Source organism: Corvus kubaryi, unplaced genomic scaffold (assembly GCF_017639235.1).
Source record: "Corvus kubaryi isolate FWS band 111438036 unplaced genomic scaffold, C.kubaryi_AGA036_p1.0 37367, whole genome shotgun sequence".
NCBI classification, from domain to species: domain Eukaryota; kingdom Metazoa; phylum Chordata; class Aves; order Passeriformes; family Corvidae; genus Corvus; species Corvus kubaryi.
The window spans coordinates 4,783,071-4,794,320 of NW_024581119.1; the positions used below are offsets into that span (position 1 = coordinate 4,783,071).

General features: G+C 53.7%; 1 protein-coding gene across 4 annotated transcripts in view; it reads left to right on the forward strand.

Moving 5' to 3' along the window:
• FEZ1 (fasciculation and elongation protein zeta 1) overlaps positions 1-11,250 on the forward strand; it is a 13,188-nt gene that overhangs the window by 1,454 nt on the left and 484 nt on the right. For 2 of the 4 annotated variants that reach the window (XM_042034099.1, XM_042034103.1), the window contains 8 exons: positions 2,047-2,349; positions 4,863-4,959; positions 6,080-6,175; positions 6,994-7,210; positions 8,428-8,699; positions 9,125-9,205; positions 9,602-9,677; positions 10,167-10,232. In XM_042034099.1, coding sequence (XP_041890033.1) covers positions 2,075-2,349; positions 4,863-4,959; positions 6,080-6,175; positions 6,994-7,210; positions 8,428-8,699; positions 9,125-9,205; positions 9,602-9,677; positions 10,167-10,232 — 1,180 coding nt within the window. In that variant the 5' untranslated portion in view covers positions 2,047-2,074. Of the gene's footprint in view, positions 1-344; positions 369-412; positions 716-2,046; positions 2,350-4,862; positions 4,960-6,079; positions 6,176-6,993; positions 7,211-8,427; positions 8,700-9,124; positions 9,206-9,601; positions 9,678-10,166; positions 10,233-11,250 lie in introns of those variants that run through there. The other 2 variants (XM_042034101.1, XM_042034100.1) reach the window with 2 other exon arrangements.

Below are 11,250 nucleotides of genomic sequence, written 5' to 3' on the forward strand. Positions count from 1 at the left end.
TGTGTGTGTGTGTGTGTGCGTGTGTGTGTGCGTGTGCGCGCAGGGCCCTGTGTGTGTGTGTGTGTGTGTGTGCAAGGGATGTGTGCGCAGCGCTGTGTGTGCGCGCAGATGTGTGTGTGCAAATGTGTGTGCGCCTGTGAAGGTGTGCGTGTGAAGCTGCAGGGGCGCATGTGCAGGCATGTGTATGTGCAGGTGTGTGTGCACAAGCAGCCATGGCCGTGCGCAGGTGTGTGCACGCAGTGGGATGCTGGTGTTTGCGGGGCCTGGAGCTGGGTGGTGTGGGCGTGGTGGGGTCCGTGGTCCTTGTGTGGGAATGCACAAGTGCACAGCGGTGCACAGTGTGTGCGAGGGGATGCAGGCATGCACAGGTGGGCACACATGCACGCTGCGTGGGGATGCATGCTTGCAAAGGTGTGTGTGCGTTCACACTTGCACAGGACAGGGTGTGCATGCACAGGGCACGTGGGGGCGTTGTGTGTGCAGTGTGTGCTTGCCTTGTTGTGCACACACGCAGCCCAGCACACGTGCACCACCAGAGCACACGTGCATCTGTCTGCAAAACTTCATGCACATGTGCACAGCTCTGTGTGTGTGTGCTTTGCACCTGTCTGTGCACGGTGTGTGTGTTCACAGGGTGTGCCAGGCATGGAGCAGGCGTGGGCACTCTCCTGTGTCTGTGCGTGCACCCACGTGCCCCACAGCGTGCGTGCAGCAGGTGTGTGCACTGGGGTGGGCTCACCTCCAGATGCACACGTGGAGGGTGTGTGTGCACAGGGCACGTGCTGCAGGCGTGTGGGGGCTCGGGGCACCCAATGGGGTGCACGTGCACAGGGGTGTGTGGCCGTGCTGCACATAGGTGCAGGTGCTACTCAAAACCCTCGTCAGGCCAGGTCTTCCCCCAAAACTGTGATGTTTCTGCTCCCCTCCCCAGGGAAGCATCACCAGGGCTGGGGGAATGAGCTGGGGTACTGATGCCTGTACTGGGCTATTCCTGGCTTACTACTAAGTTACTGTTTGCTTCCTACGAGGCTACTGCTAGGATGCTGCTGGGATATTCTCAGTAATCTCCTGAGGGAGTAGTGAAATACTATCACGACACAGCTGAGGTGCTCTCAGGATACTGCTGGGATGCTACTGAGATGCTATCATGAGTTTACTAGAATGTGGACAGGCTACTCTGCAGACAGTAGTAAGGCACTTTCAGAGGAGCACTGAGGTGCTCTGGGTACTATGTGGATGCTGCAAGAACTCCACTAAGGTACTTAGACAGGCTGCTACTAAGATATTTCCAGCATATTTCCAAAGCTGATACTGAGGTACTCCTATGAAGGTACCACTGGAGCAGCTCCCACACCACCCAGTTCCCCTCAAGAGATGTTCAGGTTGCTTTCAGCATAGTTACGTGGCAGTAACATAATATCTGGATATTACTTTGCACTACCAAAGTGCCACCAACACTCTATGAAGATCATAGCTATAAGATAGTAGCTGTATCCCATTACACCACTATTAGATCCTATAGGACACTCATTATATACTACTGAGATACTATCAGGGCACCAGGATGCTTTTGGGATGCTCCTGACATGGTATCAGGATATTCCTACCTGTGCTAGTACAACATCAGGACAATGCTGAGCTACTCAATGGCTGCTACTAGGATACTGTCAGCACATTACTGATACTTTCAGGCCACTTGCTTAGTAGTGATATAGTATAAGGATAGGACTAAGATGCTACCACTTCAGGGAAATAGTGGCATATTTTTTACATACTCTCGGGGTAGCACTAAGCTATGTTGACCACTATCAGCACTTTGTTGCTACTAGTAAATTACTGCTGGAATAGTGCCACAGTATCAGGATATTTCTTATGAAGGTAGTACATCCTGATGGGATACTGCTGGGATGCTACAGAGATGCTTTTGGTTGTGTAACAGCCCTGGCAGTAGGGTTTCAGTCGGCACGGCAGCAGCGAAGGGAATGGGGAGGTGGGTGTTGTAACCTGTTAGTAGCCTGGTGCCTCACGGGCACCCTCTCCCTGCAGCTAAGGCAGCACGTCGGTGTTGAGGAGGATGGAGGCGCCCCTGGTTAGTCTGGAGGAGGAGTTCGAGGAGGGGCCCGGGGACGATGGGGGGACCCTGCAGCGCCCTGCGGACCCAGCGCTGGCCGAGCTGGAGAGCTTCTCCGCCGAGATGATGAGCTTCAAGTCGATGGAGGACCTGGTGCAGGAGTTCGACGAGAAGCTCACTGTCTGCTTCCGCAACTACGACGCTGCCACCGAGGGCCTGGCCCCCGTGCGGGGGCGTCTCCAGGCACAGGAGGAGGAGGAGCGCCTGCAGGATGAGGAGTGAGTAAGGCCCCCCTGCTTCTGGGGCCACGTGCCTCTTCACACCCCTGAAACCCCCCACAGTGCAGGCTAACTCCCAGCATTGCAGCATGGTCATGCTCCGTGTCAGGAGTAGCACTGTAGCATCCTATGAGTAAGGACTACCTGTGAGTAAGGGTCTGCATGCCACCTTGCATCACGGCACAGTCATGCAGTGGCGTGGAGCAGCTGTGTGGTATCCTTTGAGTAGCTGTGTAGGATCCTATAAGTAGGCCTTGTGTGTGTCTTTTCATGGTCATGAAATACCCCCCTTTCCCGGAGCACGCAGTCCAGCTCACCTGTTACAGCACGATTGTGTAGCACCTCAGAGTAGGGGTGTAGTATCTTATTACTAACACCCCTCTGGGGCCTGTTGCACCTCCTTGCACACTTCTAAGCGCCCATCATGTGCAAATCAGCACCTGGACTGTGGCGTGATCTTACAGCACCTTGGATTAGCTGTGTAGGATCCTTGGAGTAGCAGTGTGAGATCCCCGGAGCAGCATCCTATGAGGAGGAAGAGCAGCGTGCCCCATGCCACATTGCAGGGGGCCACAGCTCTGTCTATGCAAGGAAAGCCTCAGGGGTTGAGCATAAACCTTGAGTAAGGTGTAAGTTGAGTTTAACCACCCCCTCTGTACCATGCTGGGGGATGGCCAAATTCCCTAGGGTCAAATTCCCCCCTAGATTCCCCCAGTTATCACTGTTCCTTTTGTGTTAAATTCCACAGTTTCATTAAAAACCTTGTTTTGTTACAAAATGCTGTTTTTTTCCCGCAAATCCTTGGGCTTTTTCCTCATGATCATTCTACACTATCGCATTTCTGGTGGATTTTTTGTGTGTTTAGTTGGGATCATTCCCCAGGCTGAAATTGCTAAACCTTATTTCCACCAAGCAAAGGGGTTGCTTTCAACCCCAACAGCCCCAAATCTGTTGGTTTTGTCGCTTTGTGTTTGGGGTTTTTTTTTTTCCCCCCAAAACCCACTGAGGCTGAATTGATTTTTGCAATTGGTGGAATTCATGGTTTTTCAGAGCAAAACGCAGCTTGGCTGCGCGCCGGGGCTGCCGTGCTGTCGCCGCTTTGTGCCACTTATTGTGTCTTTTTTGGGTCACTTTGGGCAAAACAGGGCTTTTTTTTTTTTCATTCTTCCTTGAATGAGCCCTGTGTGCAGGGCGGGGGAGGGGCCATGGCCTTAACAGGCACTGGATTTCCAGAGCTTTTAACCATTTCTTGCCATCATTAACTCAGAAATTGCTGGTCTTGGTCTGCCCCTGTGGGGTGCTGGTCCTTTAAGAGCAGAGGGAAAAGCAAATTTGGGGGGATAATCACTAATTTGCTGTGCTTTTTTAAAAAATAGGAATATTAGAGTTTGCCGTCCATATTTTTGTGTGTTAGTTTGTGAAATCTGTAATTCCAAGGGGGATTCAGCCCTGGTGAGGAGGGAAATATGATAAATCCCAACAATGAGCAGTTTTGGGGTTGGAAAGGGGGCAAATGGTTTTGGGGTGATTTTCAGGATTAGGATGTGGCACCGTGTTGGACTGAACCCACCATTTCTGGTGGGAAAATGGGTGGGTTTCCCTGAGTTGAGGAGAAAATTTCTAATCTGTGCCTTTTCCCCCATTTTTGACCTTTTCTCACATTTTTGGCCTTTTTCTCAATGTTGCCACTTTTCAGCTCTTTTTTCCCATTTTCTTTCTCCTTCATTTCTTCCCTTTTCTCTACTTTCCCTGCCCTTTTCCCCATTTTCCCCCTCATTCTCCCTTTTTTCTTATATTTTCTCTTTCTCCCTACTTCCCTTTTCTCCTGATTTTTCGTTTTTCTCTCTTTTCGCCCTTTTCCTCCTTTTCCTATTCCTTATTTTTTCCTCTTTCCCTTTCTTCCTCTTTTTTTTTTCTTTCTCCATTTCCCACCATTTTCCTTCTTGGTGGTTGGAACATGACATGGTGACATTTTGGAGCTTTGGGACCTTTAGGGGTATTTTGGGGTATTTCAGAAGAACATTTGGGGACATTTTGGAGTGTTCCAAGACAGCATTTTTAGGTGCTTTGGGGCCTTTCAGAGAGTTTTGGGGCTTTAAGATAATGTTTTGGGCCACTTCAGGGTGTCATGTGATGGTTTTGAGTGGCATTTGGGGACATCTAAGACATTTTGGGACATTGCTGTGGCCTTTTGGGGGAGTTTTGATAGCAGCATTTGAAAATGATATTTAGGGGGCTTCTCAGGTGCTGGGGCAGCATTTTTGGGTACTTTGGGGTATTTCAGGGCAGTATTTCATGATGCTGTTTTGAGAAGGGGTTTTCTAGGATATCATTTGGGGTGTTTTGGGATATTTCAGGCATCTCAGTGGTGTTTCGGGATTTTTGGAGGTCATTTCAGGCTGTTTCTGGGCTGCATTTTGGGATGTTTTGCGGCATCTTGGCATGCCATTTTTGGGATGGCTCTCTGAGATGCAACATTTTGGGATCAGAACTCACCACCCACCTCCCTGCAGGGTCTGGGATGCTCTCACCGATGGCTTTGCCCCCCGGAGCTCCCCTCGGCCGTGGCTGCTCCCCAGGACTGAGGCCCTCGATGGCACCGACCCCCAGGTAGGGCTGTGGTCCCCCTCAGCCCCACAAACCCCCCTGTCCCCACATGATCCCCTGACAATGCTTGACAGCTGTCAGTCAGCCCCAAGGCTCAGCGACAATCATGGCACTGCAGACTACCCAAAAATAGCAGTTTTGGGGTGCTGCAGCACCAGTGCAGTGAGTGCCCACATTTCAATGTGAAATCACACTGAAACGGGCAAAATTGTTTGGTTTGACAATCAGGGCTTTGCCAGTTTGCCCCCCATGTCAGGGGTGGGGTGGGTGTTTTTGGGGGTAGAAAATGTGTTTTCATTTGTAGTGAGTTTGTGCTGGCAATAGCTGCTTTTGGGGTTGTAAAAATGTCCCAATATCCAGGGAATTTAACCCACTTGGGTGTAATGGCCTGTTGCTAAACGGGGAAGAGAAGATAACTTTCTTAGGTTATTTTCTGCTACAAAGGTGAAAAACATAGTGAAAGGTGGTAAAAAAGAAAATGCCTCCTTGTCCAACATCTCCATCCAGCATCTCCATCCGTCCCTTCCCTGTTGGTGTTCCCCTCTGCCATGTCCCCATCTCATGTCCCCACCCAGTGTCTCCATCAGGCCTTTCCCATTCAGCTTCACCAGCGCTTTCCTCCCCATCCAACATCCTTGGTATCTCCATCGAGCATGTCCAACACCACTCTCCATCCAACACCTCCATCTGACAGACCTGGGCTTCTCCCTGTCTTCTTCCTAGTCCATGTTCAACAACTCTCCATCCAGTAGCTCCCTATCCATCATCTCTCTCCATCTTCTGGCAACACCTCCCCCTCAAGTGCTTTCTTGTTCATTGTCCCCAGTGTCTCCATCCAGTGTCCCTGTCCAAAGCCCCATCCAACACTTCCCCATCCAGCATCTCCATGCAATACCCTCAATCCAGCATGTCCCCATCCAGTCCCTCCCCATTTGATGTTCCCATCCAGTGTGTCTCCGTGCCACCCCCCCTTGCAGCTTGTTCCCCTGAGCCAGGGTTCCCTGGTGGCTCTCCCCATGCCAGGGCCAGGGCCAGGGCTGTGTCTGTGTCCGTGCTGGGGCCATGCCCACATCAGGCCGGGCCTGTGGTGCCACCGACGCTGCCCAGCCTGTGTCTCCTGCAGCTCGGCGGAAAGGAGGAGGAAGAGGAGGAGGAGCTCACTGAGAGGAGTGAGCAGGACTCTGGAATCAATGAGGAGCCGCTGCTGACAGCTGAGCAGGTACCCCTGGCCCCACGGGCATCTGGACCCCTGTCTGTCCTCCAAAAGCCAGGCTTGGCCACCTCGGCCCCATGACCACGATCTGAAAGCACAAGAAAAAGCCAAATCCCATCATCTTGGGATGTGGTATGCAGGACCTGGAATGTGGATGTAGACAGAAGTGTAGGTTGTGGGTGCCAATGTGGGATTTGGGTGCATATGGGAACGTGGGGTGCAGATGCTGCTGAACAAAATGGGTGGCATGGGGGGAAGGATAAAAGTGTGGGCGGCAGAGGTGGGATGCAGCTGCAGGATGCTGGTATGGAGGCAGGGTGCAGATGTGGGGTGCAGGATGCAGGGTACAGGTGTGGGGAGGGGGATGTGAAGGCAGCTGCAGGGTGTGGGTGCAGGATAGAGAAAGCAGGTGCATGTGCAAGTACAGGATCCAGAGTGCAGGAGGAGGAGGGTGCAGAGAGCAGGATGCAGATGGGTGCAGGATGCAGATTTAGATGTGGATGCAGGTCTAAGGTGTCCACGGAATGTGGGATTTGGACGTAGGTGGGAATGTGGGATGCGGATGCAGGATGCAAACAGAGGACCCAAGGCACAGATGGATGTAAATGCAGGTGCGGATACAGGATGAAGGGAGCAGAATGCAGATGCAGGATGAAGGGGAAGGATGGAGGATGCAGAATGCTAATAAGGATGGAGGATGGAGGGAGCAGGTTGCAGATGGAGGATGGGGATACAGGATGCAGGTGCAGGATGAAGGGAGCAGGTGTGGGATGCAGGGTGGAGGTAGGATGCAGGTGCACATGGAGGATGCTGATGCCCTGCAGGTCATCGAGGAGCTGGAGGAGCTCATGCAGAGTTCACCTGACCCCGAGGCTGACCCTGAGGGTGAGGAGGAAGAAGAGGAGGAGGAGGAAGAGGAGGAGGAGGAAGAAACCAAGGCTGATGCTGAAGGCAAAGGTGGTGGCGGGGGCACGGAGCCCATCGTGCTGCGGGAGCTGCATGCTTTCTCCCCTGCCTTCAACAACAACTGCTCCCATGAAGGTATGGCCAGCAGAGCCCAGGCCAGTCACTTTTTGGGGACAATTCCAACCAAATTGGACAACTGAGTCTCTCCAGGCCTCAGTGCTGGCTTGCTCTGGGACTTGGCCAGAAGGGCTCTTGGCAAAAACTGTGAAGAACACAGGGATCTGGCTTTTGGTATGGAAAGGCACATGGGGTTGGCCAGGAGCCTTTGTGTTCTGCATGGGGTGCACCATGCACATGAGATTTGTCACTAGTGGCATGGGCTGTGTCACCAGTAAGCCCAGGCATTTCACTAATTGCTCTGCTCTTTATCACACTGTGCAGGTTACTAATCTCACCATGCCACTAATCGCAATGTGCCTGTCACTAATTGCACCGTGCATGTCAATAACTGCACCATGTGTGTCACTAATCACACCATACACGTCACTAGTTGCACCATACATGTCACTAATCACACCCTGCTTGTCACTAATTGCACTGTGAGTATCACTGAGTGCACCTTGCATGTCACCAGCCATGCCAGGCAGTTCTGTAATTGCTCTGGGCACGTCGTTTATGGCGCTGAGCATATCAGTAATTGCACAATGGGTTTATCTCTTGGTGTCTCAGAAAATGCAGAGCACATCTCGCTCAGCACGAGATGCATTGTAATGGTTGCAGTGTGCGTTTCACTGAGTGCACTGGGGGTGTCACTGACTGCAGCAGGCATCTCCCTCGTTTCCCCATGCATGGCACTGGCTGCACCGAGTCCAGAGGAGGCCACGGAGATGCTCCAAAGGTTGGAGCACCTCTGCTATGGTGACAGGCTGGGAGAGCTGGGGGTGTTCAGCCTGGAGAAGAGAATGCCCCGGGGAGACATCACAGCCCTTTCCAGTGCCTAAAGGGGCTCCAAGGGATTTGGAGGGGGACCTTGGACAAGGGCCTGGAGTGACAGGACAAGGGGAAATGGCGTCCCACTGCCAGAGGGCGGGGTTAGATTGGATATTGGGAAGAAACTTCCCTGTGAGGGTGGGGAGGCCCTGGCACAAGGTTTCCAGAGCAGCTATGACTGCCCCGTGCCTGGAAGTGCCCAAGGCCAGGTTGGATGGGGCTTGGAGCCACCTGGGATAGTGGAAGGGGTCGTTGTCCATGGCAGGGAGGTAGAACGAGATGGGCTTTAGGGTCCCTTCCAACCCCCCTGTTGTGGAATGTCCCCTCGGCTACGAGCCCGTCTCTAACCGGCCGCGGCGCAGGCCTGGGGCAGCTGTCGGCGCGGGAGCTGGTGGCCGCGGCGGGCCGGGCGGAGGCGGCGAGCCGGGCGCTGTCGGCGGAGCTGGTGGCGCAGCTGGCGCGGCGGGACGAGCTGGCCTTCGAGAAGGAGGTGAAGACGGCGTTCATCGGGGCGCTGCTGGCCGTGCAGGGGGAGCAGCGCGAGCAGCGAGAGGCCGCCCGGCGCCGCCGCAGGGACAAGGGGCTGAGCCTGCAAGGGGCGCGCTCCGAGCGCGGCAACCACATGCCCCGCAAGGTGGGCATCTGGTGGCCACGAGGACACGAATGGGGTGTCTCGGGTGGACAAGGAGGAAATGGGGGATGTGGGGATAGGATGTGGGCAGAGGGACATTGGGGGGGGAGGGGGTGACGGGATGAGGGTTGAGATGAGATGGGGATAGTGACAGGATGGGGCAGAGGGACGGGATGGGGGTGAGGAGGACACAGGACAGGGGTCATGGAGCAGGGCCGGGGGATGTGGGACAGGGGACTTGGAGCAGGGGGATAAAGGGAAATAGGATGGGGGTATGGGGCAGTGTGATGGGAGGGATATGGAGCAGGGATATGGGCAGGGTGTGGATGTGGGAGTCAGGGAGCTGTGGGGGACACTGGTGCCCGAGGAGGTGCCGCGGGTGATGTCGCTGTCCCCGGGAGGTGACAGGGTGACACGTGTCCCCCCAGCGCTTCAGCATGGAGGGCATCTCCAGCATCCTGCACTCCGGCCTGCGCCAGACTTTTGGTCCTACCACCAACGAGAAGCAGGTGCCCTTTTTTCCCCAAAAAATTACCCAAATCCGTTTCTTTTCATTCCTCCTTCCCGCACTCCCCATTCCCTTGCATCCACCAAGCCCCTTTTAAAATGTTTTTTAGTTTTCCAGCACTGCTCTATCCCCTATACCCTGCTAATCCCTCTTGGAAAAATTACCTGTTTTCACTCCAAAAAGTCCTCCCTGAGGAGGGATGAATCTGCGTGGAGTTTGCAGCACCCAATTAGTTCAGTACTCCCCAAAATACCTGCAAATTAAATGCAGTTGCAGGAATTTTGCAGAAATATTCTATTTTTGCACCAATTTGGGGTGATTTGTCTCAAGGCAATACAAAAACCAGGCAGTTTTGTGCCATCTGGGTGGTTTTTGGGGGTGGCTCTTGTTTTTGCAGTACCTGAACACAGTGATACCCTATGAGAAGAAGGGCTCACCACCCTCCGTTGAGGACCTGCAGATGCTCACCAACAGTGAGTATTCATTCAAGCTGCTGGTTTGGGTCAGCATCAGATGTTTGGGGGACACAAAGGCACATTTTGTTTTGATTCACTGGCTGCAATTTGGGGATTGTTGTAGCACAGCCTGTTTGGGGGATTTCTTGCATCATTGCAGTATGGGCCATTTGAGGTGCTACCACCCACGTTGCATCATCATTGCAACAAACCCACTTGGTGGGAAAAATCCCTGGTTTGTGTCACTGCAGCACAGCTGGTTTGCAGCCAACACCTCCCCTCAGTTTATGCTCCTTATATCAGTGTTGATTTGGGGGTATATCACCCATTCTGCATTGCCACAGATTGGCTAATTGGGGATGAAAGTCCTTTTTGTTTGGATGTTCCCAGGCCTGCTGCATAAATTGTATGGGGGAATTGTATGGCAGCTGTGGGGCTGGTTTGGGGGGAAAAAGGGGCAGTTGGGGGGCAGCAGGGCCAGGCTCACAGCTTCCTTCCCCCTCACAGTCCTGTTTGCCATGAAGGAGGGGAATGAGAAGGTGCCCACTCTGCTCACGGATTACATCCTCAAAGGTACCTGCTCCCCTCCTGCCTGCGCCCTGCACCCTTCGTGCGTCCTTCATGCAGCTTCCCTGCAGCTCTTGTGCCTCCACCACAGATCCCTTCTGCACCCTCCTGCCTCTCGCTCCCATCCTTTGTGCATCCCTTGCCCATCCCTCTTGCAACCTCATTCATCCCTTTTGCCTCTCCTGTGCACCCTCCATGCATCCTCAGAGAATCCCAGACCCATCTTGTGTTATTCCTCCTGCATCCCTGGTGCATCCTTTGTGCATCCCCCACACACCCTTCAGGAATCCCAGGTGCATCTCCTGCACATCCCTCAGGCATTCTTTGTACAGGTCTCCTGTCCTGCCGCGCCTCTGGAGGTCCCTGTGCAACTTCCTGCCCCATCCTGGGGCCCATCTGCTTCATCCACACAGCCTCCTCACCCTCTGTGCACCCTCTCACACCCCCCACACCCCATCAGGCACCCCTCCTCTGCCTCCCTTGGGCATCCCCATCCATCTTCCTTGCATCTCCTGGGCATGCTTCTGCATCCCTGTGCATCTCCCACACCCCTCTTGTCCATCTCTTGTGCATCCTCGTGAGTCCTCACGTGTCCTTCACGCTCTTTCTGTGCACTGTTGTGTGTGCATTCCTTGTGCATCCCTTCCATGTTCCTCCTGCATCCTGTGTGCAGCCTCGTGCAGCACTTGTGTGCTTGTGCATCCTTGTGTGCCCAGGTGCCTCATTCACACTCATGCAGCCTTTCTGCCCCTGAACCCTTGTGCAGATGGAGCACACTGGTGCACCCTTGTGCATGCCCAGGTGTCCCTGTGCAAGCTCATGTACCCTTATGCAACCCCCGGGCACCCTTGGGCACCACTGTCCATCCCTGTGCAGCCCAGTGCCAGCCTGTGTGTCACCGTGCACCCTCGTGCAGCATTGCATGTGCATTATTGTGCATTCTCGTACACATTTGTGCATCCTCCTGCATCCTTGTACATCCCCATGGATCATAGTGCATCCTCCTGCATCCCTGTGCATCCTC